Genomic DNA, 27,324 nt, shown 5'->3' with positions numbered 1-27,324 from the left:
CTAATTTCACTGAGACCAGTAAAAAGAACCATGCCTACATTGTAACAGAAGAGACTTAGATTCAGTTCATTGAGATTGTTCTGAGAGTAAGGTAGATTTAGGCAGTAGAATGTGTTACTGAAGGATATGTATGCTCTCTTGTGTGGGAAATATTTAAAAAAGAATATACTGGAATTCTAAACGTCTGTCTGTAAAGATTTAATAAGTACTTTTCTAGAGTGAGTAAAATAGTTCACCTTGGTGGTTCATAGAAGGTTCGATATAAATACTATGATCAAGCAAAATGTAAATAAATAACCACCGACACTTGTATAACTCATTTCAAATTAAAACTGCTTTTCAATACATGATCTTGTTTAATATTTGAAGCAATTCTTTAAGTGGTTGGTATGATTATTTTCTTTGAGAGACATTAAATTATTTAGCCATAAATTTCTTGAAAAAGTCACTTGATTTCATTGAGCAGGGAGAGATAAAGAATTGCTGGTATTATTACAAGAAGTTATGGATTTAAAATGTTTTCGTAATTTGAAAAGACATACACACATTGGTAATCCAAGCAATTGATTGACCTAAGACTTGAATCCAAGTGGTTTGGCTCTAGATATTTTTATCTTCCCCACATAAGATACAAAATCACTAAGTGATAGCATATTTGTATTTGAGAAGTTGTCACAATACATTATTAAAACTCTGCTCCATTTGAACAATTTAAATTCATTTTACTCTAGTAATTGAAATGTATTCTCTAGAATTTTCCCACTGTAATACGTACATCTTTACCTGTAACAACTTTAGTTTTGTGGGACATTTTGCAGTGCTATGGAATCAACCTCTCTTAAATTTGTCTTATGTAGTTTGTTAGCTGTGCCATGACAAAAGGCCAGAGATTGGGTGCCCTAAACAACAGAAATATATTTTCTCACAGTTCTGGAGTCTAGAAGTCCAAGATCAAAGTATTGGCAGGTTTGGTTTCTTGAGGCCTCTCTCCTTGGCTTGCGGACGGCGGCCTTCTCATTGTCCGCACATGGTCTCTCCTCTGTGCTCACACATCCCTAGTGTCTTTCTGTGTATCCAGATTTCCTCTTCTTATAAGGACATTTGTCAGACTGAATTAGAGCCCACCCTAACAGCCTCATTTTAACTTAAAAGCCCTATTTAAAGGCCCTGCCTATCAAGGTCCTGCCTTCTAATACAGTCACATGCTGGGATAGAGGGCAATAGGGCTTTAACATATGAATTTTAGGCAGACACAATTCAGTCCATAACATCTTTATTCTGTTAATTTTGGGCACATAGTTTATGTTCAATAAATATTTGTTGCTTAAATAAATTCATGATTGGTGAATGAATGAATTGGAGCTTATAATTAACTATTAGTTAAATTAAATAGACTGAATTATAAACCTGCTTCAGTGAATTTTCAGTTACCTATTATGATTATTTGAATACAAAGGCCACTTTTAATACTAATCTTTTTTTCTTCCTTTTTTATTGAAGTATAGTTGATGTACAATACTATGTAAGTTACAGTTGTACAGTATAGTGATTCACAATTTTAAAGGTTATACTCCATTTATATTTATTATAAAGTACTGGCTATATTCCCTGTTTTGTACAATATATCCTTGTAGCTTATTTTATACCTAATAGTTTGTACCTCTTAATCCCCTACCCCTATAATGCCCCTCCCCTCTCCCCACTGGTAAACACTTGTTTGTTCTCTATATCTATGAGTCTGCGTCTTTTTTGTTATATTCACTAGTTTTATGTATTTTTCAGAGTACACATATAAGTGATATCATACAGTATTTGTCTTTCTCTGACTTATTTCATTTAGCATAATGCCCTCCAAGCCCATCCATGTTGTTGCAAATGGCAGAATTTCATTATCTATTCATCTGTTGATGGAAATAATACTCTTAAAATAGTTGTTTTAACTAGGTTGACTCTGTACCTAAAATAATATTTATTATTGTTTTTTATAACTCATTCATATAGTGAAAAAAACTGTAGTATATCACAATATATTTTGGAATTTCTATAAATTTAATCTTAAGCAATCTAGTATAGAGGTCTTTATGTGGATTTGTTTTATATGATGTCCTACTAAAATTAATAAATAATAATCATCCATCTATGAGATTACAAACCTAAGATGCTACTTCAGTGGACACTACCTTTGTGTGTCTTGTAGCACTAGAGAGAAGATGTTATACCTATTTGGACGCCTTAGTTGATTTTCTTTCATTTATGAAGGTGGTGCTACCTACAGTTTGGGTTTATCTCTTACCCCCTTGACACCCATCTCCCCTGAGGTTGGAGCCCTGCAATAAACATCCCACAATTTAACCTTTTATATCTGCATCATAAAATCAGGCAGATGGTGTAGTTTATGGCTAAGGAGTGAGATTTTCTCTCTTTGAAGCTAGTTTTTTCACAACTAATCCATTAACAGGTATGTTACATGCCATTTTATCTGATGCATCCTGACATGGTAACTAGGAAGTTCACTAAAAGAACTTCTAATATGTTTTAGGAAAAAAATCCCAAATGTTTGATTGTAATAATTAAATGGCTAATATTGAATTCATTGAGTTACGTTAGCACATTCCCTGTGGATATCTTGCATCACTGTTCCAGTGCTATGGCTTCTGCCATAACTAACGTAATTCAAAAGGAATAGAGTAGAGAATGAAACTATAAAAAATACAAAAATCAGTTACGTTATGCTGAAAGCAATAACATTTTTATTGACATTTCTGAAGAAAAATTGAAAACTCACCTGTGACTCGGCTGCATATGAGTCCATGATCATTTTAATATTGTAGTAAAATGTTTATTGCCTACTCCTTACCCATGTATGAGACTCCCTTTTTGAAAAGATGGTAGATTAAACACATTTTTAAAAAAAATTAGGTAGGTCTCTGAATTAATTAGGAATAGATGGATTTTGCCATGATGCTAATAACACATGTATTATTTGAATCATATATCAAAATTTTCTAGGTGGATCAATCCAAACATGTAGCATCAAGTAAGGTAGAAATTATGATAAGGCTTATCTTAGATACTTGAGTATATTTGTAAAAAATATGAGTTACAAACATTTTTTCTAGCTCTAATTCTATACAAAATAAGACATCCATATTTTGAGATACTTCTAGGTCTAGAGATCCAATATCTATGGGAAAATAATTCTATTATTTATGAGAAAGTCAAAAAAGTTGAAATTTTTGGCTCTGAAGTACATCCTAATGGAGTTGAAATTAATGATATATTTCTTTTCTTAAAACACTCCCTTTACACAGAAATCATCACAACATATTTTTTCCATCTAAAAACCATTGGTGCTTGGTTTATATTACATATTAAAACAGTGTGTGCATATAGATATTAGTGACATGCTAAAGATAGGATAACTATTACTCAGGAAATATTATAGTTTTCTCACTAGAATAGTTTAGAGAAACAGTGAATTTAAATACTTTGTAATAATAATCCAGTTAACTTTAAAAATTCACATGTGGGTATGATGTTAAGTCACTACTAATTTTCTTCTACAATCAGGACATTAAGCAATTCAAATTATACAAGATTGCTTCAAATGAGAGTCTTTTTTCGGCATCTTATTTAGTAGTCAGACTTTTATTCTTTGGGATGTATTTTCAGACCTAAGAGAGATACACATTTTACATATTATCAATGAAAAATCCTCTTTAATTCTACATTTATATTTTTGCTTGCATTTACTGTGGAGACATTTCAAATAGTGGTGTAATATCTGCCTCAGGCTTCTGGTAAGTATCTTTGCTTTTCAATGTAAGGTGAAAGAAAGAGTGAACTAATCTAACGACAAATGAAAGGCACAATGCTTATCTAATTATAAGCAGAAGCTGGCAGGGTGTTCTTTACAACTCCTGGTATAAATAGGGGGCTCAAAGTTAGATACTTTTATAAATCATTCATGCCATTTTTAATAAAATTCAGTTAACAATTAATTGTTTGCTGATGTTGTGGTGGGTTTTCTCTTCCCCAGGTACTGGGAGATCGGTGGGCAAACATCTGTAGGTGGACAGAAGATCGCTGGGTTCTTTTACAAGACATTCTTCTAAAATGGCAACGTTTTACTGAAGAACAGGTGACTCATGTGGGGGATATTATATCAGTGAAAGACATGGAGAGATATTAAATGGATAAATGAAAAAATATAATGATGTACTTTAATAATTATTGTTTTTCTCTTTTGGAATTATTTGATTTCTTTCAGTGCCTTTTTAGTGCATGGCTTTCAGAAAAAGAAGATGCAGTGAATAAGATTCACACAACTGGCTTTAAGGAGCAAAGTGAAATGTTATCAAGTCTTCAAAAACTGGCTGTATGTATTTTTTAGCTTTCAATAGTCTTTAAAAAAAAAACAACCCAATAGCTTATACTAACATCATTATTTGGTCTTTCAGATCTTAAATGAAATATTCATTGTTCTTGCTTAGATCAGTCTATTCAATTATACCATATTGTTACTTTTCTTAATTAAAATAGGGAAAGGTATAATGTTGTAGTGAGCTGGGGCTGCTGTCCTCACATAGTGGGAAGAGAAACTCTAGTGTCTCTGCCTCTTCTTATAAGGCCATGAATCCCAGCATGGGAGCTTCACCATCATAACCTCATCTAAACCTAATTACCTCCCGAAGGAAGGCCCAATGTCCTAATACCATGGGGGGTAGGATTTCAACATACAAATTTTGTGGAGACACAATCATTTAGTCCATATCATTACACCCCTGGACTCCCAAAATTCATGTCTTTTTCACATGCAAAATAAATTCATTCCGTACGAATAGCCCCAAAAGTCTTAACTGGTTCCAACATCATCTCTACAGTGTACAGTGTAAAGTCCAAAGTCTCATCATCATCTAAATCAGATATAAATAAGACTCCAGGTATAATTCATCCTGAGGCCGAGTTGTCCAACAGTGAACCTGTGAAACCAGACTAGTTATGTGCTTCCAAAATACAGTGGTGTGACAGGTATAGGATAGGCATTCCCATTCTAAAAGGGGGAAATAGGAAAGAAGGAAGGGGTGATGGGCCCCAAATAAGTCTAAAGCATAGTAAGAACAATTCCATTAGATCTTAAGGTATGAGAATAACCTGCTTTAGAATGATGCTCTGCGCTGCAGGACCACTGGAGTGGCAACATCACCCCCAGGATTCCGCAAGGTGGCCTTGCCTCTTCAGCTTCACAGGGCACTTCCTGCCCCCATGGCTCTCTGCAGCAGCCCCACCCACAGGACTCCCTGTGGTGGCTGCTCCTGAGGCACTGGGTGGGGGCATTCCAAACTCGAGAGGTGGCCCCACCCTTTGAAGCCCAGGAGGAACTAGCCTGGCCTCCTGGGCCTGTGGTGGGGGTGGCAGCTCTGATGATCTCTGAATCACCTATATCGTTCTTCCCTCTTCTTGAGGAATAGCACATGTTCACAGCCTTCCTTCAATCCATCCAGTTTTCTTTGTTTCCATTAGTCCCAGCTGGCAGTTTCTGCTGGTATAATCCCATCTGTATCCCGAGCTTCTGATGAGATGGCTGATTAGGTCTCTGGTTCACACCCACACTAATCTCCTTATCAAATGGTGAATCAACCACACCCTTACTGTTCTCTTCTGAACTGTGCTTTCTCATTTTTTGTAATATGTATAGGCTGAGAATTTTCCAAATCCACGAGTTCTGGTTCCTTTTTGCTTAACAGTTCGTTCTTCAATCAGTTTCTCTCTTCTTGCATTTTACCATAAGCATTCAGGAGAAACCATGCTGTTCCTTCCGCACTTGGCTTAGATATCTCCTAAAGACATCAAATTTCTTAGGTAAATATCCAATTTCATCACTCACAAGTTCTACCTTCCACAAAATACTAGAACATTAACACAGTTCAGTCAAGTTCTTTGCAACTTTATAACAAGGATCGTCTCCTTTGTCCGATATGTTCCTTATTTCCATCTGAGACTTCATCAGAATGGCCTTTACCATCCATATTTATACCAACATTCTGTTCATGATTATTTATGTATTCTCTAAAAAGATGGAAACTTTCTTTCCAGCTCTTCTCTTTTCTGAGTCCTCACCAGAATTACCCTTTAGAGTATCTTCATGGCAATCTTGGCTTTTTCTAACATGCACCTCAAAACTTTTCCAGCCTCTACCCGTTAACCAGTCCAAAGCTGTTTCTGCATTTTCAGGTATTTGTTACAAGAGCGCACCAGTTCTTGGTCCCAGTTCCTGTCTTAGTCTGCTTGGGCTGCTATGACAAAATGCCACAGACTGGTGGCTTAACAGTAGATATTTATTTCTTACAGTTCTGGAAGCTGGGAAGCACAAGATCAAGGTGCTGGAAGATTTGGTTCTTGGTGAGGGCCCTCTTTCTGGCTTCCAGACAGCACCTTCTTGCTGTATCCTCACATAGCGAGATAGAGGAAGCTCTGGTGTTGCTTCCTCTTTTTATAAGGGCACTAATCCTAGCATGAGGGCCTTACTCTCATGACCTCATCTAAGCCTAATTATCTCCCAAAAGCTCCACCTCCTAATATCACATTGGGAGGTTAGGCCTTCAAAATATCAATTTTGGAGGGATAGAAACATTAATTTCATAATATATAGGTAAAGTTTCAACTTTGTTTTTTGAAACAGAATTGTACTCTTGAAAAAGTATAGCATACCTGGAATAAGATTTCATTAAAAATTAAAAGGTAGCACTAGGAAGTACCTGTGAATGTTCCATAAAGTTCTGAACAGTATAATTCTAAAGTAAACTTAAGTTTAGTAAGTCTAATGAGTCTAAAGTAAACTTAAGTAGATTCTCTGAGAAATATAAAGAGAAGCACAAGAGATGATTATGCTCACATAGAAGGGGCTTATTCCCTAGTTTGGGAAACAAGAAAAACATTAAAGCAAACCAAATGGCATTGATTATAGTGCCTGTGTTGTGTGTTTTGAGGAATTAATGAACTTTGGCAATAAGAAGACAGCAGGCTTCACTGAGACATTTCAGTTTGAGTTGAAGCTTATGGGATTAAAAAAGATCTCCAAAGCTTCTCTTCCACTTTGAATTTTGTTATTTTCCAATAAGGGAGAGGAAAATCGAATATTAAGAGTTTGATTATTCAAATAAAATATTGCATAATTTCTTTTTGATTTTTGATCAATTCTAGTAAATGCTAACTTGATGTTAACTCTAATATAAAACAAAGGTCTACTGTAAATAATATTTCATAACTTTACTTAATCTATTTATGTCTGTATTGATATGATGTATTATACATCATAATAATTAAATCATTTATTTAAAGCTAATCTTAAATAAATCTCCCCAGTTAAATTCATACCATTTTACCAAATATTTATTTGTATCATGCATTTTTTGCTCCAGAGTTACTAATTTTCTATAGGCTTTTTTTTTTTTTTTGCTAAAACAATGGATTTTATTTTATTATTATTTTTTTATTTTTTTAACATCTTTGTTGGAGTATAATTGCTTTACAATGGTGTGTTAGTTTCTGCTTTATGACAAAGTGAATCAGTTATACATATACATACATATGTCCCCATATCTCTTCCCTCTTGCATCTCCCTCCCTCCCACCGTCCCTATCCCACCCCTCTAGGTGGTCACAAAGCACCGAGCTGATCTCCCTGTGCTATGCTGCTGCTTCCCACTAGCTAGCTATTTTACATTTGGTAGTGTATATATGTCCATGACACTGTCTCACTTTGTCCCAGCTTACCCTTCCCCCTCCCCGTATCCTCAAGTCCATTCTCTAGTAGGTCTGCATCTTTATTCCCGTCTTGCCCCTAGGTTGTCCTGACCATTTTTTTTCTTTTTTCTTTTTTAGATTCCATATATATGTGTTAGCATACGGTATTTCTTTTTCTCTTTCTGGCTTACTTCACTCTGTAGAACAGTCTCTAGGTCCATCCACCTCACTACAAATAACTCAGTTTCGTTCCTTTTTATGGCTGAGTAATATTCCATTGTATATATGTGCCACATCTTCTTTATCCATTCATCTGTCGATGGACACTTAGGTTGCTTCCATGTCCTGGCTATTGTAAATAGAGCTGCAATGAACATTTCGGTACATGACTCTTTTTGAATTATGGTTTTCTCAGGGTATATGCCCAGTAGTGGGATTGCTGGTTCGTATGGTAGTTCTATTTTTAGTTTTTTAAGGAACCTCCATACTGTTCTCCATAGTGGCTGTAGCAATTTACATTCCCACCAACAGTGCAAGAGGGTTCCCTTTCCTCCACACCCTCTCCAGCCTTTATTGTTTGTAGATTTTTTGATGATGGCCATTCTGACTGGTGTGAGATGATATCTCATTGTAGTTTTGATTTGCATTTCTCTAATGATTAATGATGTTGAGCATTCTTTCATGTGTTTGTTGGCAATCTATATCTTCTTTGGCGAAATGTCTATTTAGGTCTTCTGCCCATTTTTGGATTGGGTTCTTTGTTTTTTTGATATTGAACTGCATGTGTTGCTTGTATGTTTTGGAGATTAATCCTTTGTCAGTTGCTTCATTTGCAAATAGTTTCTCCCATTCTGAGGGTTGTCTTTTAGTCTTGTTTATGGTCTCCTTTGTTGTGCAAAAGCTTTTAAGTTTCATTAGGTCCCATTTGTTTATTTTAGTTTTTATTTCCATTTCTCTAGGAGGTGGGTCAAAAAGGATCTTGCTGTGATTTATGTCATAGAGTGTTCTGCCTATGTTTTCCTCTAAGAGTTTGATAGTGTCTGGCCTTACATTTAGGTCTTTAATCCATTTTGAGTTTATTTTTGTGTATGGTGTTAGGGAGTGTTCTAACTTCATTCTTTTACATGTAGCTGTCCAGTTTTCCCAGCACCACTTATTGAAGAGGCTGTCTTTTCTCCACTCTATATGCTTGCCTCCTTTATCAAAGATAAGGTGACCATATGTGTGTGTGTTTATCTCTGGGCTTTCTCTCCTGTTCCATTGATCTATATTTCTGTTTTTGTGCCAGTACCATACTATCTTGATTACTGTAGCTTTGTAGTATAGTCTGAAGTCAGGGAGCCTGATTCCTCCAGCTCCGTTTTTCTTTCTCAAGATTGCTTTGGCTATTCGGGGTCTTTTGTGGTTCCATACAAATGTGAAATTTTTTGCTCTAGTTCTGTAAAAAATACCAGTGGTAGTTTGATAGGGATTGCATTGAATCTGTAGATTGCTTTGGGTAGTATAGTCATTTTCACAATATTGATTCTTCCAATCCAAGAATATGGTATATCTCTCCATCTGTTTGTATCATCTTTAATTTCTTTCATCAGTGTCTTATAATTTTCTGCATACCGGTCTTTTGTCTCCTTAGGTAGGTTTATTCCTAGATATTTTATTCTTTTTGTTGCAATGGTAAATGGGAATGTTTTCTTAATTTCACTTTCAGATTTTTCATCATTAGTGTATAGGAATGCAAGAGATTTCTGTGCATTAATTTTGTATCCTGCTACTTTACCAAATTCATTGATTAGCTCTAGTTGTTTTCTGGTGGCATCTTTAGGATTCTCTATGTATAGTATTATGTCATCTGCAAACAGTGACAGCTTTACTTCTTCTTTTCCAATTTGGATTCCTTCTTCTTCTCTGATTGCTGTAGCTAAAATGTCCAAAACTATGTTGAATAATAGTGGTGAGAGTGGGCAACCTTGTCTTGTTCCTGATCTTAGTGGAAACGGTTTCAGTTTTTCACCATTGAGGATGATGTTGGCTGTGGGTTTGTCATATATGGCCTTTATTATGCCAAGGAAAGTTCCCTCTATGCCCAGTTTCTGCAGGGTTTTTATCATAAATGGGTGTTGAATTTTGTCAAAAGCTTTCTCTGCATCGATTGAGATCATCATATCACTTTTCTCCTTCAATTTGTTAATATGGTGTATCACATTGATTGATTTGTGTATATGGAAGAATCCTTGGATTCCTGGGATAAACCCCACTTGATCATGGTGTATGATCCTTTTAATGCGCTGTTGGATTCTGTTTGCTAGTATTTTGTTGAGGATTTTTGCATCTATGTTCATCAGTGATATTGACCTGTACTTTTCTTTTTTTTGTGACATCTTTGTCTGGTTTTGGTATCAGGGTGTGGTGGCCTCGTAGAATGAGTTTGGGAGTGTTCCTCCCTCTGCTATATTTTGGAAGAGTTTGAGAAGGATAAGTGTTAACTCTTCTCTAAATGTCTGATAGAATTCGCCTGTGAAGCCATCTGGTCCTGGGCTTTTGTTTGTTGGAAGATTTTTCATCACAGTTTCAATTTCAGTGCTTGTGATTGGTCTGTTCATATTTTCTATTTCTTCCTGGTACAGTCTTGGAAGGTTGTGCATTTCTAAGAATGTGTCCATTTCTTCCAGGTTGTTCATTTTATTGGCATATAGTTGCTTATAGTAATCTCTCATGATCCTTTGTATTTCTGCAGTGTCAGTTGTTACTTCTCCTTTTTCATTTCTAATTCTGTTGATTTGAGCCTTCTCCCTTTTTTTCTTGATGAGTCTGGCTAATGGTTTACCAATTTTGTTTATCTTCTCAAAGAACCAGCTTTTAGTTTTATTGATCTTTGCTATCGTTTCCTTCATTTCTTTTTCATTTATTTCTGCTCTGATCTTTATGATTTCTTTCCTTCTGCTAACTTTGGGATTTTTTGTTCTTCTTTGTCTAATAGCTTTAGGTGTAAGGTTAGGTTGTTTATTTGAGATGTTTCTTGTTTCTTAAGGTAGGCTTGTATAGCTATAAACTTCCCTCTTAGAACTGCTTTTGCTGCGTGCCATAGGTTTTGGATCATTGTGTTTTCATTGTCATTTGTTTCTAAATATTTTTTGATTTCCTCCTTGATTTCTTCAGTGATCTCTTGGTTATTAAGTAGTGTGTTGTTTAGCCTCCATGTGTTTGTATTTCTTACAGATTTTTTCCTGTAATTGATATCTAGTCTCATTGCATTGTGGTCGGAAAAGATACTTGATATGATTTCAATTTTCATAAATTTACCAAGGCTTGATTTGTGACCCAAGATATGATCTATCCTGGAGAATGTTCCATGAGCACTTGAGAAGAATGTATATTCTGTTGTTTTTGGATGGAATGTCCTATAAATATCAATTAAGTCCATCTTGTTTAATGTATCATTTAAAGCTTGTGTTTCCTTATTTATTTTCATTTTGGATGATCTGTCCATTGGTGAAAGTGGGGTGTTAAAGTCCCCTACTATGATTGTGTTACTGTCGATTTCCCCTTTTATGGCTGTTAGTATTTTCCTTACGTATTGAGGTGCTCCTCTGTGGGGTGCATAAATATTTACAATTGTTATATATTCTTCTTGGATTGGTCCCTTGATCATTATGTAGTGTCCTTCTTTGTCTCTTGTAATAGTCTTTGTTTTAAAGTCTATTTCGTCTGAGATGAGAATTGCTACTCCAGCTTTCTTCTGATTTCCATTTGCATGGAATATCTTTTTCCATCCCCTCACTTTCAGTCTGTATGTGTCCCTAGGTCTGAAGTGGGTCTCTTGTAGACAGCATATATACGTGTCTTGTTTTTGTATCCATTCAGCCAGTCTGTGTCTTTTGTTTGGAGCATTTAATCCATTTACATTTAAGGTAATTATTGATATGTATGTTCCTATTACCATTTTCTTAGTTGTTTTGGGTTTATTTTTGTAGGTCTTTTCCTTCCCTTGTGTTTCCTGCCTAGAGAAGTTCCTTTAGCATTTGTTGTAGAGTTGGTTTGGTGCTGCTTAATTCTCTTAGCTTTTGCTTGTCTGTAAAGCTTTTAATTTCTCCATCAAATCTGAATGTGATCCTTTCTGGGTAGAGTAATCTTGGCTGTAGGTTTTTCCTCTTTCATCACTTTAAATATGTCCTGCCACTGACTTCTGGCTTGCAGAGTTTCTGCTGAAAGATCAGCTGTTAACCTTATGGGGATTCCCTTATGTGTTACTTGTTGTTTTTCCCTTGCTGCTTTTAACATTTTTTCTTTGTATTTAATTTTTGATAGTTTGATTAATATGTTTCTTGGCATGTTTCTCCTTGGATTTATCCTGTATGGGACTCTCTGTGCTTCCTGGACTTGATTAACTATTTCCTTTCCCTTATTAAGGAAGCTTTCAACTATAATCTCTTCAAATATTTTCTCAGTCCCTTTCTTTTTATCGTCTTATTCTGGGACCCGTATAATTCAAATGTTGGTGCTTTTAACGTTTTCCCAGAGGTTTCTGAGACTGTCCTCTGTTCTTTTCATTCTTTTTTCTTTATTCGGCTCTGCAGTAGTTATTTCCACTATTTTATCTTCCAGGTCACTTTTCCATTCTTCTGCCTCAGTTATTCTGCTATTGATCCCTTCTAGAGAATTTTTATTTCATTTATTATGTTGTGCATCTCTGTTTGTTTGCTCTTTAGTTCTTCTAGTTCCTTGTTAAACGTTTCTTGTGTTTTCTCCATTCTATTTCCAAGATTTTGGATCATCTTTACTATTATTATTCTGATTTCTTTTTCAGGTAGACTGCCTATTTCCTCTTCATTTGTTAGGTCTGGTGGGTTTTTGCCTTGCTCCTTCATCTGCTGTGTGTTTCTCTGTCTTCTCATTTTGCTTAACTTACTGTGTTTGGGGTCTCCTTTCCTCAGGCTGCAGGTTCGTAGTTTCCGTTGTTTTTGGTGTCTGTCCCCATTGGCTAAGGTTGGTTCCGTGGGTTGTGTAGGTTTCCTGGTGGAAGGGAGTAGTGCCTGTGTTCTGGTGGATGAGGCTGGAACTTTTCTTTCTGCTGGGCAGGTCCACGTCTGGTGGTGTGTTTTGTGGTGTCTGTGGCCATATTATGATTTTAGGCAGCCTCTCTGCTAATGGGTGGGGTTGTGTTCCTGACTTGCTAGTTGTTTGGCATAGGGTGTCCAGCACTGTAGGTTGCTGGTCGTTGAGTGGAGCTGGGTCTTGGCATTGAGATGGAGATCTCTGGGAAATTTTCGCCATTTGATATTACGTGGAGCTGGGTGGTCTCTAGTGGACCAGTGTCCTGAAGTTGGCTCTCCCACCTCAGTGGCACAGCCCTGACATCTGGCTGGAGCACCAAAAGCCTGTCCTCCACATGGCTCAGAATAAAAGGGAGGAAAAAAAGAAAGAAAAAAGAAGAAGATAAAATAAAATAAAATAAAGTAAAATAAAATAAAGTTATTAAAATAAAAAATAATTATTAAGCAAAATAATTTTTTTAAGTAATAAAATAAAAAATGGACAGACAGCACCCTAGGGCAAATGGTAAAAGCAAAGCTATACAGACAAAATCACACAGAGAAGCATACACATACGCACTCACAAAAAGAGAAAAAGGGAAAAAATATATATATATCCTTGCTCCCAAAGTCCACCTCCTCAATTTGGGATGATTCGTTGTCTATTCAGGTATTCCACAGATGCAGGGTATATCAAGTTGATTGTGGAGATTTAATCTGCTGCTCCTGAGGCTGCTGGGAGAGATTTCCCTTTCTCTCATTTGTTCGCACAGCTCTGGGGGTTCAGCTTTGGATTTGGATCCGCCTCTGCGTGTAGGTCGCCTGAGGGCGTCTGTTCTTTGCTCAGACAGGATGGGGTTAAAGGAGCAGCTGATTCGGGGGCTCTGGCTCACTCAGGCCGGGGGGAGGGAGGGGTTCGTAGGCGGGGCGAGCCTACGGCGGCAGAGGCCGGCATGACGTTGCACCAGCCTGAGGCCCTCCGTGTGTTCTCCTGGGTAAGTTGTCCCTGGATCACGGGACCCTGGCAGTGGCGGGCTGCACAGGCTCCCGGGAGGGGCGGTGTGGAGAGTGCGCTGTGCTCGCACACAGGCTTCTTGGTGGCGGCAGCAGCAGCCTTAGCGTCTCATGCCCGTCTCTGGTGTCCGCGCTGATGGCCGCAGCTCGTGCCCGTCTCTGGAGCTCCTTTAAGCAGCGCTCTGAATCCCCTCTCCTTGCGCACCAGGAAACAAAGAGGGAGGAGAAAGTCTCTTGCCTCTTTGGCAGCTCCAGACTTTTTCCCGGACTCCCTCCTGGCTAGCTGTGGCGCGCTAACCCCTTCAGGCTGTGTTCACGCCGCCAACCCCAGTCCTCTCCCTGGGCTCCGACCTCCGAAACCCGAGCCTCAGCTCCCAGCCCCGCCCGCCCCGGCGGGTGAGCAGACAAGCCTCTCGGGCTGGTGAGTGCTGGTTGGCGCCGAGCCTCTGTGCGGGAATCTCTCCGCTTTGCCCTCCGCACCCCCGTGGCTGCGCTCTCCTCCGTGGCTCCGAAGCTTCCCCCCTCCGCCACCCCCAGTCTCCGCCCGCAAAGGGGCTTCCTAGTGTGTGGAAACCTTTCCTCCTTCATGGCTCCCTCCCAGTGGTGCAGGTCCCGCCCCTATTCTTTTGTCTCTGTGTTTTCTTTTTTCTTTTGCCCCACCCAGGTACGTGGGGAGTTTCTTGCCTTTTGGGAGGTCTGAGGTCTTCTGCCAGCATTCAGTAGGTGTTCTGTAGGAGTTGTTCCACATGTAGATGTATATCTGATGTATTTGTGGGGAGGAAGGTGATCTCCGCTTCTTACTCTTCCGCCATCTTGAAGCTCCTCCCCCGTATAGGCTTTTAATTTAAGATAGATTCACGTAGGTATTACTTGTTATTACACGCCAGCTTATTGTTGATAGGAAATCATTCCTCAGAGAAGGTATGTTTTTTTGAGTGATGTTACTACTAAAGACAGATTTTAGAAAAGTAATCTATGTTTCAAACAGTGCAATAATACCATTGATCACATTTGTAATTTTGTTCTTTAACTAGTGGGTAGCCATTGGGAGCTGAATACCAATCATGTTTACATTTTTGGAATGCTCTGTGGTAGTAAGACTTTTGGTAGTAAGGAGGCCAATTAGAAGAACTGAACTAAGGAGCACTGGGCATGAAAACGAGACAGACTAGGTTATTTTAGAAGAGGAAACTGAGGCTCAGGAGAAAACACATGGCACAGATAATGTGTCACAGAAGATTAGTGGCAGAGTTAAAATGAGCACCAAGATATCCAGACCCAGGTCCAAGACTTTTAAGCTATTTCAGAACTCCTCATCACATTAAATTCCTTGACAGAAAATAACTGCAGTTGAAAAATTTTGTTTCAAAGAATCATGTGCCACTGTGTTGACATTTTTGTAAGTAAAAGACGTTACTAGCTTCAGGGCCATGAAAATGCTCTCTTAGCAAAGTCTCAATAATTTTCCAGTATGATTAAAATTCAAATTATGTCACCTTACTTGTGAACAAAGTGAAAATATGTTTTGTGTAAGTCTTACCATTTGATAGTTTAAACCAATTAACAAAACCTGACAGCTGGTCTAGAATTTGAGGTAAAATTCCCCTGCTGACTCAGGCAGTGAATAAGAATTTAATGTTCATTAAAATATGTCACAATCTGAGACCCAAAACACGTACCATCTGTCACCAGTTCCTACTACATACCTAGGTATAGATACAGTATGCTAAAACTCTCTTTTATTTACAATCAGTGTAATTTGTTTTGAAATATTATCACTAATAACCCATGGGATTTTCTCCTACTTTTCATTTGAGGTGGGGGATGAGGAGTCACGTATTTCATTCCTCCTGATACATCATTTTGTCCAAATCATGTCAGTCTATTATTTTTCTGTCATCAAAATTGAGGGTTTTTTTGGTGTAAAGAATAAAAAGAAAAGGACAGAAGAAACTGAGGTGAATTCTAAGACTTGTAGAATCAAGTAGGTTATCATGGGAAGGCCCAAACCTACAAGAAATATGTTCCTGGGGCAGAGTACTGTTGCTGTGAGGATTCGTGGCATCTGCCAGGGAAGGACAACTCTGGGAAACTTGACAAAAGAGAGGATGGTGTGCAGGGGCTGCAGGAGTACTGTGGAATTAGGTCACTATCAAGTGTCTGTGAGATCAGATGGCAGGGACAGAGTGCTTATGGGAGCTTGGCAAGTCCCTGGTGACAGTGCTGTTTCACCAGGACTTGCTACCTTGACCTCAACTCCTGTGATCACCCTCAAAGAATTCATCCAGATAGTATCAGTGGTTCTCAAAGGGTGGTCCTTACACTAGCAGCATCGCCTGGGAACTTGTTAGAAATGCAAATTCTTAGGCCCCATCCCAGACCTACTGATTCAGAAACTCTGGAAGCGTAGGGCCCAGCAATCTGCCAGTTAACAAGCATTCCTGGTGATTCTGACATTCCTTCAAGTTGAGAAGCCCCCACAGTGGATCAATATACCTAAATACAACAACAGGTGATTAGAAAGAATTGCAGTACTTCTTACATATGGACAAATAACTACACATAAAATAGGTACAGAATTCAGTTTTGCCAGTTTAAGAGAAATTGTCTTGGCATTACTCTTCTGAAGCATACGTCTGATGAGAATAGGGTGAAGAGTTTCTGGGCCTTTTGTAGGTATACATTCTCTTTTCACTTCAAATCATCTAACCTTGACCAGATAGAACATGTTTATTCTGTCTTCTTGAGCAGCTTATCTGTTTCTTGCCCATTTCTACTGCTGTCCAATCTGATTTATTGGCTGTACTTTCCTGCTTACCTTGGGAGGTATGTCCAGGTGCCTCACTTCTATGAAAATAAATTATATTTCTTCTTTAAAATCCTAGCTGACCTCTGCCTTGTACATGTTTTCTAGACCTTCTTTTTGCCTCCTGAGTTTTCTAGAACTCTCTGGTTCTCTGGCAGTCAAAGATCTGTAATCAATTCTTGATATGCAGAAAGACATCTTTTTTTATACTGTAAATATTAGTAACAATTAAATCATAATTACTTGATATACACACACAAAATCCAAGCTTAAAATAATTGCTCTCCAAGGATAGATGGGAGAAGGCAATTCATTACTATGATGCAATGTATCTGGCACCACCATGGATTTCCTGTTTTCTCCCTCTCTTAGTTATGTTGGGAGAGTACTTCAGGAACTGGGAGATTATAAGAGGAAGAAAGATTGGGAGAGAAAGAGAGAGGTTGGCCCAGAGCCAACAAGGGGAAACAAACTGAGGCAGAACTACTATCCTGCCATTACCATTTGACAAACACAGATCTAGAATTTACTAGATAGAAGCCTTGGTTAGTACAGTGTTTTTGTCATACAGATTTAGGTAAAAATATATTGATTTGATAATTCCACAGTTTTACAGTAATGCTGTTTTTATTTTACCTTGAGTTATTTTCCCTAATTGTATTCCTTAATGACGAATTTCCCCTTTATTTTTGTAATGTTCACTAAGTGCTTCATTTTTTTTTTGAATTTTATTTATTTTTTATACAGCAGGTTCTTATTAGTTATCTATTTTATACATAGTAGTGTATATATGTCAATCACAATCTCCCAATTCATCCCCCCCCCACGCCCCACTAAGTGCTTCTTCATTTGGTTTAATGTTAACACAGGAGGCTTCGTTTCATTTGCCACTAAATCTCTTTGGGTGTCCAATTACTTTTATAGATCATCTAAGAAAATCTTTTTAGGTAACATGAGACTACCCATAAATTTCCAACGCAAATGGTTTCCCCTTCTTCAGATTCAACTTTTATATCTTAATTCATATTTTGGTCTATTGCATTCTTTCAGACTTAGAAAAAATAGCGAAAAAAACAGTTATTGAGGAGAAACTAGAAATTCATTTCAAAACTTGCTTTTATTCCCTAAAAATGGCGTGCAGTAAGACTGCAATATAAAGAACACCAGGTGAAGTAGATTCTGAGAAAAGGATGAACTAATTGAAGGAGACACCAGAGCAGTCTGCAGTTAAGAGCTATCAATGCAGGTGGCATGCCAAAATGAACTACATAAAGTGTCCTTTGCGGGGTGGCAGGGGGAAGGGGGGGTGTATTGATTTCTCTCTGTCGATGACACTTCGGTTCATGAGCAGTTGGGACATCTGTTTCATACTCATTTCTTTGCCATGTGCAGTGTTAGTTGTTCTTAAATAAATTTGCATTTATTTTGGAAAGACAGGTCTCACAGCTTAGTTTATGTTCGTTGTACTTGCTACTGCCAAAAAGAGGGGATTGTAAAGGGACCATAAAATAATTCTCTCCTTTCTTTCTTCTTACTCTGTGTTTACAAATTACATCAGGGACTAGCATTTGGGAGATGGAAATGGGATTTCCCAAAGCATAGGTTGACCTTAATGGATAAAATGAAAGAATAAGCTGCCCTGATCTACTGATTTCACACAAGCCACTTTGTTTATTCATTCTCTGTCAACCAAATGGCATGTGTAACCCCCTCCATAGCTCCCAGGAACTTTGGAAATGTGAATGGTATAAAAATACTTCATAAAACACATAAGCATTTAGTAAACAGGCAAAGTGATTCCAAAGGATTTGTGTTATACTCAATTACTTAGTTCTATTACTTAATGGGCTCTAAAATTAGCTTTAGAAGATAATTACTCAAATAGCTGAAAGTTAATAACAGATGCTAAAAAATGAAAAAGTCAGTAAACTGAATAACAAGGTTTTTGTATCCAAATAATGAAAAGAATGTAAAAATCATAGAAATAAATAATATTGCAAATTTATTCAAATAATCACAGCATTTCAGATTGGGAAGTCCCCTTAGCCATGCTCATCTTCTCAATTCACCACCTTTTCTTCAGTACTCCTGGCATGTGATATTTTATTTGAATTCTATCAGAAATTAGAAAGAAATTCATAACATCCAAGAGCCATGCCTTTCACTTTAGAACACCTCCAAATGTTAAAAAGTAATTTCCATATGTTGATCTCTGTTTTGCCTTTTGAAGCAATGCTACATTTTTACTTGGCAGTTCTTCAAAAATGTTAAGGTAGTTCGTAAGTGCCTTAACGAGGTGTTTATTTTACATCTGACTTTTATTTCTCTTCAAGCTTCTTGGGAACATTATTTGGATTATAATTTTCTACTTATATTTTTATGAACTCTTGATCTTTTGCAGGCCCAATTATAATCTTTCCATATCTATACAAATGAGAAAGTGCATGCAAAAGCAAATTGAACTATAGTATTTCATAAAATGTAACCTAGGCTTAGTCTGTGTTCTTCCTTGTTTTAACAGGTTTTAAAAACCGATCTAGAAAAGAAAAAGCAAACCATGGACAAACTCTGCTCACTCAACCAAGATCTTCTTTCAACACTGAAAAATACATTGGTAGCCCAAAAGATGGAAGCATGGCTGGACAACTTTGCCCAGCGCTGGGATAATTTAGTCCAAAAACTTGAAAAGAGTTCAGCACAGGTTAGTGATAATAATTAACCTACAGTAAATTATCCTTGAGATTTTTGAAATCTGCAATAAGAGAGCGGTACTGTAACCCTGCAAAGGGTGTCACTAGATTAGTCCTTGCTAAGTATTCAGTTGAATAACAACATGGCTCTCTTGGTTGCCTTGACATTGGAGAATGTGGTAGAAGTGGAGGAGTGAGAGCTAGTGGACTGAACCAGCTACTGCCTTAGAGTGTAATCCCTTCCAATTCAATGGGAATGAGGATCTGAGTGACTCAGAGCAGTCGGACAAAATGCTAGGGAACTGTGTCATCACACTGGAATGATCCCTGGAATGATGAGGGCTATTAATTGACCTCTACATTTTACGTATGAGAAAATGAAGTTTAGGGAGGAAAAGTGAATTGTCCAAGGTAAGTCAGTGATAAGAGCAGGACTAGGGCCCAGGTCCTTTGATTTCACTAAAGAGCTCTTTCAATTAGTGCAAGTGAGGTTATAATCAGTGGATTTTCTGCCATAGACTGTTGATTCATAAAATCATGCAGCTTAGTTATACTAACACATATAGGCTGTAGATTAGGAAAACATCTATGTTTTACTTGTAGTGTCATGTGTTTTTATGCTAAGAATTGTAAAAGTTTTGATAATTTTTTTTAATGTGATATTTTTAAACTAGAAAATTTTATTATCTGATACGGTTATTAGATGATGGAGTCATGGGCAGTCATTCAAAATATTAACATTATGTTTAATAGTGTTTAATACATTCTGCCATATTGTTTCGTATTATAGAAGCTTTTACTAATTGGTCACAGATCATAGTTCAATGCACCATGCACACGTCTCTATTAAAGCCACATTCAGTAGCTTTAGGCATATATCTCCTCTCTTGTGAGACAGTACAGGGAATTTGTTTTTTGATACTTGGCATCTGATAAGTGGCACTTAGGAAATGTTTGTTGAAAGATGAAGAAATGAAGTTTGAAGTATTGCTTCCAAGAATATAATTTAAGAAAATATGATCAGCCAACATATATGATTTTCAATCACAGTTCAATCTTTTTTTTAAAATCAAATTCATATTTAAAATTTAAAACTTGGAGGAGTATCAATTGTAATCATTTCTCATACAGTCATTGGGCAATAATAAAAATTCTATTGACTATATTTTTGGCAGTTACTTGATATAATAGTGATTTTACCACCAGGTCATGATTCTTCTTATTATATGTAATCTGGCCTTGGTTACTTTGCATGATCATTGGCATTTATGTAACAAATATGTGAGACATTAGAAAGTGTTATACTGTTTAAACCATCAGTCATATCATTCCAATATATACCCACTGGTTCCATAGATTATTGATGCTGTAAAATGGTCAGTTACCATGTTAAGAAGCACTGGCATTATTTGATGAAGATATTTTGAAATGTGTCCCTTTAAGGGGATATATTCACGGAGGTGTAATGGGGTTAACAAAAGGTAGGTTGCATTCTGGTTCACTTGCCCTATTGGCAGTGGTTTTCCAAACTTGAGTCTGCATAATAGTTACCTGGGAAACTGATTCTAATGCATAGTCCTAGATTCTGTGCTCAGAAAATCTCATTCAGTAGGCTAGTAATCTACATGCAGCCTTTGATAAAGTCTGCAGAACATATTTTTTGAAAGCATTGAATTAGTAAGACAATGACATATGTGCCAGTCCCCACATTCTGGTGTTCCTCAGTGCTGCCTGAAATGGGAAGAACGGAGACCTTCCTAGCAATATATTGCTAGTATTTAAATATGCTCATTCTGTGGAATGAGACTTGTGCATCTCATCAAAATCTTACTTATTTGATTATTCTAGTTGGTTAAAAAATAAAATAGAAACCTTATTTTTTTAATGGCTTAAAAGTTATGAGACTACCACCTAGGGCAACTTACTTAACCTCCTATTTTTGAACTTTATGAAATCTATGATAAAACAGTACTAGCTTTGGTTTGTGTAATTCTTTATAAAATGATTTCCAACACATAACATATATCTGCTCTACTTGCTCACTGGGGTTTGATGAGGGTAAAATAAAGCCATAGACGTGAAAGCATTTTGAGAAAAAAAAAAAAGTTTCTCTTGATATGCAAGGCATTCTGTTTAGTGAGTCTGGACAGCTTGTTGTAGTTCACTATGATTTTTTTTTAAAATTTATTTTTAAACCATTATACACTCATACCAGACCAGAAGCAGATAAATTGAGTTATATTAGCAAGTTACTTCCTAGGACACTAAGCTTGAGCCTTTCTTAAGCTCATGTCTCACTTTTCACTCCTTGGTTTTTCCCAAAACTGCACTATCATAGGCCCAATCCAAATCACTGTTTGCGAGTGGGGGGCTCTTAGGAAGCTACCCAGGGAAAGAGGAATTAAAAGGAGATAGAGTGAAAAAAGAAATAGTATCTTGTAACTAAAAAAAAAAAATGATTTTCTTTCTTACGTGTCACATTGAACTTAATCAAAATTACATAAGAATTGCAAGAATGTTGAGGGTAAGGTTGTGACTTTAAAGAACAAAGCTCACTTGTATGCATATATTCCAGCCTGTTTGTGGGGGGAAAATAGTCCCATTAATGACACAATATACTCAGTCTTTTAAAAATCCTTTTAAATGATTGGTATAAAGAATGAGCAAAGTTCTGGTAATGGTTAAAATCCAGTAGGGTGTTGGAATTGTGACTGAGATGACAAGGCATCTGATTGTGCTCATATGTGCTCATGATGTGCCCGAAATTTTGACTACTATTCAGGTCAAGGCTTTGAGGGATTTTGACCTTATGAAACAGTAGCATGGCAAGAGATCAAAACATGAAAAAAATCAACTATGAGGACTGCTCTGTTGCATTTCAGAGTCAGGTTTGGCTTTAATACCTGGACACAAGCTGAAGATGCTGAAGTTGATGAGAAGGCAGCCTAAGAAAATGGAAATACTTTCTGTTTCCAAAAGTTAAAAAGAATAATAACATTTGCTATGTGGATGCTTAAAATGAGAAAAGAGAGCAAATGAAATACACCTTGAATTGACTTATTTAAATACTCGAATAACCCTATGTTTCCTCCAAACTTTTTATAAACATGCTCGTTGAAATTTACTCAGCTATTTTTTCCTAAATGCCGTGCCCCGGTGGACATATTTATATTTTGATTGTAATTAGGGAATACGATAGTCAGAAATTCATTATAGTTAATACTTTAAATGATTTGAAATATTATTTTTCCCCATTTAACTGAAATCATGGTATACTATGGAAAGGAGATACTATTCATTTGCTTTATAATTTATTATGGTAATTTATGTTAGACTTGGCAGCATGAGTTCAGACGTAAGAATATATCTATTTAGATAAATCCAGAAGTTCTGTAGCCTTGTGATTTTTTTAAACAGAGTAAATTATCTTCTTTGCCAGAAATAAGGAACATTTTATGATTCGTGCAAGTTCATAGCTCTTATTCCCATTTTATCAATATTTTGCTATATTCCTAATGACCATTTTTGCAGTGTTCTGAACTATGAGCACAGATATCTTAAAGATAAAATTAATATCCTCAGAATTCCCCTCCCCTTGAACATGAGCGTACATGTTTATGCTGTGTGTGTCTGTGTCTGTACTCATGGATTCCCAAATAGAGAAAGTGATTATTATGTATGAATATATCTGTTCTACATTATTTATGTCCTTCTGAGAGTTTTAAAACTCCTGCCAGACATGTAAGTAATGTAAAACATGGTTGAAGATAATAAGCTAGTGTTTTTCATAATACCAGAAATGCAAATAGATGCAAAAGCATTAAGATGAAAATTTCTGTATTTGCCTTTCTTTTCAGAGTTCATTCTCATATTTTAGAGATCCCTGTTTTTACTCTCCATAAAATAGTTTACATGCACATTCTGACTGTACCCATTCTCAAAGCATTATTTTGTAGACCTCTTGATACATGAAATGTAGTTACAATTGGTTTGCCTCTCATCTTTTTGCCAATGATTTTAATTAAAAATACTCTAAGGCCTTTCAGTTGACAACCCTTTTCAGTGGTTCCTGAAAGCTCTCCAAGTCTAATCAGTCTGCTGCCAATTAAAAAACAATTTTAATGGTTTTATAAAACCCAGAATTAAAATAAAATTTCCTCACTTATTTTAGGTTTTTATCTTACTTAATTCATGGACTAACTATCTTGAATTTTAGAGCATCTATTGGTTAATTGCTTAGGTTAAAGGTTTTATTAGAAAATTTCCAAGTTATAGCTCAAATAACCTTGGGAATTAACTGTATTCTTTTGCTACCTTCAGCTAAAGTAGATGTTTGAGAACAGGCCTTGTGTGCATCAGTGCAATTGGTTTTATGTTGTAAATTCATTTATCTACGACAACATAAAATGTTGTAGGCACTGAAAATTTAAGAGACAACAGCTAAATTAACTGTTGGAACCACTCATTCCTTATTTATAAAATGAAAAATTTGGTCTAGGAAGAGCTCTGTAGTGTCCTTCCAGTTCTAAATGTTTATGATGCGTTTCTCTTTGCTTGAAATTTTATATAAAACTCTAGAGTAATTAGTGAAGAGATTCCAACTATCTCCATTGTATAAATCTCAGAATCAGCTGGAAGATGATAATAAAAATGAAATTCTCTTCCTATTAGAAGAAGACTGACTTCTGAAATAGTTACATTTCACTCATCATGAGTATGTAATTAAAATACCATTAAGATAAAATACTCAGCATCTATATGATAAATCTACTGTTTGCTGACAATAAATGAAATAACACAGTGAGAAAAATCCAAGTTTTTTTTTTGTGTGCTTAATAATCTGCATCCCTAGTTAAAGAAAGTGTTCCGTTACTTCCTGCCAGATGGTGTGTAGAGGAAGGTCAGGTGGATCAGAAAAAATAAATTTCATTGCTTCTTGAATTTTTGCAGATGCAGCTAATTCATACAGTTGCTCAAATTCTGTGTTTAGTATGCATCCTGAAGCCAACATGTATCTCTTCTTTCTGACAATGTGTACAAAAGAGAATTTGAAGTGAGGGACAAAATACATAAAATTAAAGAGAGAGTTTTACGGAATAAACCTTCTTAACTATCATCTAATATTTTATTTCAAATGGGAGAATGACTTCTTTTATGATATCTTTTGAATATTGACTCTGTGCTTATGATTCTAATATCAGTATCTATTCAAGAAGTTATATTGCCTTAATATCAGTATCAAAACAGGACAGTAATTGATATTACAGTTTAGTTACCAAGCCAGTCTCATGAACTTGGGCACTCCTTGTACGCTACACCTAGCTGTGTTAATTCCTCGGCATTTGTTCATGAGATAGAACATTTTTTAGCCTTTTGATTAATAACCCAGCTTCCTTTGTGAGCACGTGATCTTTTACCCCAGGTTTCTCATAAAGTTCAACATATAAATCCTTTCTGTTGCTTAGAATTGTGGATCCTCACACCATCATCAGCTATTTGTGCCTTGTGCTACTATGCCTGTGGAGATAGTTTTAAGCCTGGCTATCAGTTATCAGCTAAAGCTGTTGCCATGATTATGCAGTATGTTTTAAACTGTAGAACTGCAACCCCTCTATGCCCATTAAAAATCAGTGATCACTCTAAAGTTCTGTATGTATAAAGAAGACAACGAGAAACTTCAATCCACACTTGTCAACCTGCCTGAAATTTTTACCTCTCATCTATAAAATGGGAATAAACTTAGTACTTATTCTTAGGGCCATTGTGAGGTAAAGATAGCCACCACTTATTAGGCTTTTACTGCAGATACTATTTTGAGTATTTTAAATAAGATAAGGGATGCAAAGCACCTAGCATAATGCCTGGAATGTGCAGAGAGCTCCATAACTGGTAGCTATTATTACAAGTATAAGTATTTTAATAATAATAAAAATGATAATAAGATAAATTAGGTAACTAATTTTTTATAATTTGAATCTCTTTTAGTAAGTTTTTTTTTAAATGTTCAAATAGTATCTCACAATACCAGTAGAAATCTCTAACGTCAAAGAACTTACAAAGTCAAGACTATTTAAATAATTAAGTGATGCAATTAAGAATATAGGCCAAACTGAAAGATAACAGCACAAAGTTAATTTAAAATATAAGAACAGGTGGTAAATACAACTAGTTGCCCATGAGAAACTGGATACAGTGGTGGAAAAGAAATGTTTCCTTTCGTTATATGCCCTTTTACATTCTTTAAATATGCTTGAATGTACATATAGCTCCTTTTCAAAATGTGCATTTTTAAACAAATGGAAGAGAAAATGGTAAGAAAGATTTTCATTGTTTGAAAAGAGTATGTTTTTTCTAGACCTACCCAAATTATACAACCTTAATGCAAGAAGGTGTTCACCCTAGAACTATCAAGACACTGGGCAAATCCTCTTCCAGTTTTTCTCACAATGGGAAAAATGTAAATTTTGGAAATTAACATATATCACTTTATAAGTAAAGAAGGTTCGGTGTAGAAAAATTCCTGAATTTTCTCTGGACTTTTTAGTGGTTATTACTAATATGTAGCAAGAGAGTACTTATTGTGTTCAAACATTATGTAATTTAATTCTTGCTTCCAGGACGGGCTACATATTTTGCGAGGCTCAGTGCAGAATGAATATGCAGGGATTCTTTACAAAAATTATTGAGAATTTCAAGAGGGTGACAGCAGAGCATGAAACCAAGAATGAGATCCTTTTGAGTGAGGGGACCTGGGTGACTACATAAGTTGCACACCCATGAAGCAGGCCTTGTTTGCAACACTCTTGTGAGAGATGTATTATCATTACTGTTTTACGTATGAAGAAAAGAAATAAAAGCTCTGAGAGAGTAACCAGTCTGCCTCAAATGTTACAGGATGTGAACTGTGGACCTGTTGTTTGAGAACTGTGGAGCCTGGCTCAGAGACCTCCACTTTTAATCACTGTAAGAGGAACTAGCTTCCAAACCTAAAGACAAATAATTCTTTTCCATTTTTACTGGCTAGTTAACTGACAGATCAAGGGGCTAGTATTTAAAAACAAATCTATTTTGTTTTCATGAAGACATTTACATGCAATTATTTTGCATACTTGTATTTTTCATGTGGAACTCACCTTGTCTCACAATTATTTGTGTGGTTGTCACCTTCACTACTATACTGTGAGATCTCTGAAAATAGAGATTCCATTGTATTTGTTTCTGGATGTTCTGTAGTGACACATATTGAATAGATGTTAGAATTTAATTGAAACATTATGATTCAGCTGCTGAATAACTTATGCAGTTTTAGATTGCTTTAACTGAATATGATGTCCAAAGTCAGAAAATCTAGGTTTTGGAGCACCCGATTAAATCTAGTTCTAGCAAGTACCTGGTATTATAGAGCTTGGAAATAAGATTTATTGGAGTCATGATTATCAAGCTTCAGACCTTTAAGACTGTCAGGTGGAAACAATACTCACCTTACTCTTTGTTGGTTCAGGGTTCAAAACAAATTTTATTTATTTATTTATTCAGGCCACGCAGCACAGCTTGTGGGATCTTAGTACCCAGACAAGGGATTGAACCCGTGCCCCCTGCAGTGGAAGCACAGAGTCCTAACCCCTGGACCGCCAGGAAATTCCCAAAACAAATTTTAAATGAATGAAGTCATAATAATGCAGGCTTCCACTAGGTGTAAAGATCTTTGCCAATGGGAAAATTTGATGCCATACTCAGGAAGGAGTTGTCTGCCTCTGGAAGTAGTGAATCCTGTAGTAAGGAGGAGGTTATACTCAGTGACCTCCATAATCCCTTCCTGTCTATATTTTTAATGATTCTAACACATAATTAAGTGTTTACAGTCAATAACTAAAAGTGATGGGAAAATTTAGTACATGACCAATTGTTTTTTATTCTGGAGTAGGTTTTGAAAGTAATTATTAATTTGTTATATATAATGAATTATACCCTATATTTACAGGGTCAATGCACAGATGTTTTCTTATTTCTGTATCCCAAAGGAAATGAAGTAGTAGTTT

General features: G+C 36.4%; 1 protein-coding gene across 6 annotated transcripts in view; it reads left to right on the top strand.

The window, feature by feature from the left end:
• Positions 1 to 27,324, top strand: part of DMD (dystrophin) — a 2,476,968-nt gene that overhangs the window by 1,007,542 nt on the left and 1,442,102 nt on the right. For all 6 annotated transcript variants that reach the window (XM_059910880.1, XM_059910875.1, XM_059910877.1 and 3 more), the window contains 3 exons: positions 4,040 to 4,141; positions 4,271 to 4,378; positions 19,117 to 19,296. In XM_059910880.1, the coding sequence (XP_059766863.1) occupies positions 4,040 to 4,141; positions 4,271 to 4,378; positions 19,117 to 19,296 (390 nt within the window). The remainder of the gene's footprint in view (positions 1 to 4,039; positions 4,142 to 4,270; positions 4,379 to 19,116; positions 19,297 to 27,324) is intronic.

Source organism: Balaenoptera ricei, chromosome X, assembly GCF_028023285.1.
Source record: "Balaenoptera ricei isolate mBalRic1 chromosome X, mBalRic1.hap2, whole genome shotgun sequence".
Classification (NCBI taxonomy): domain Eukaryota; kingdom Metazoa; phylum Chordata; class Mammalia; order Artiodactyla; family Balaenopteridae; genus Balaenoptera; species Balaenoptera ricei.
Note: the sequence above shows the minus strand (reverse complement) of the source record. Positions and strands in the feature narration are given on the sequence as shown.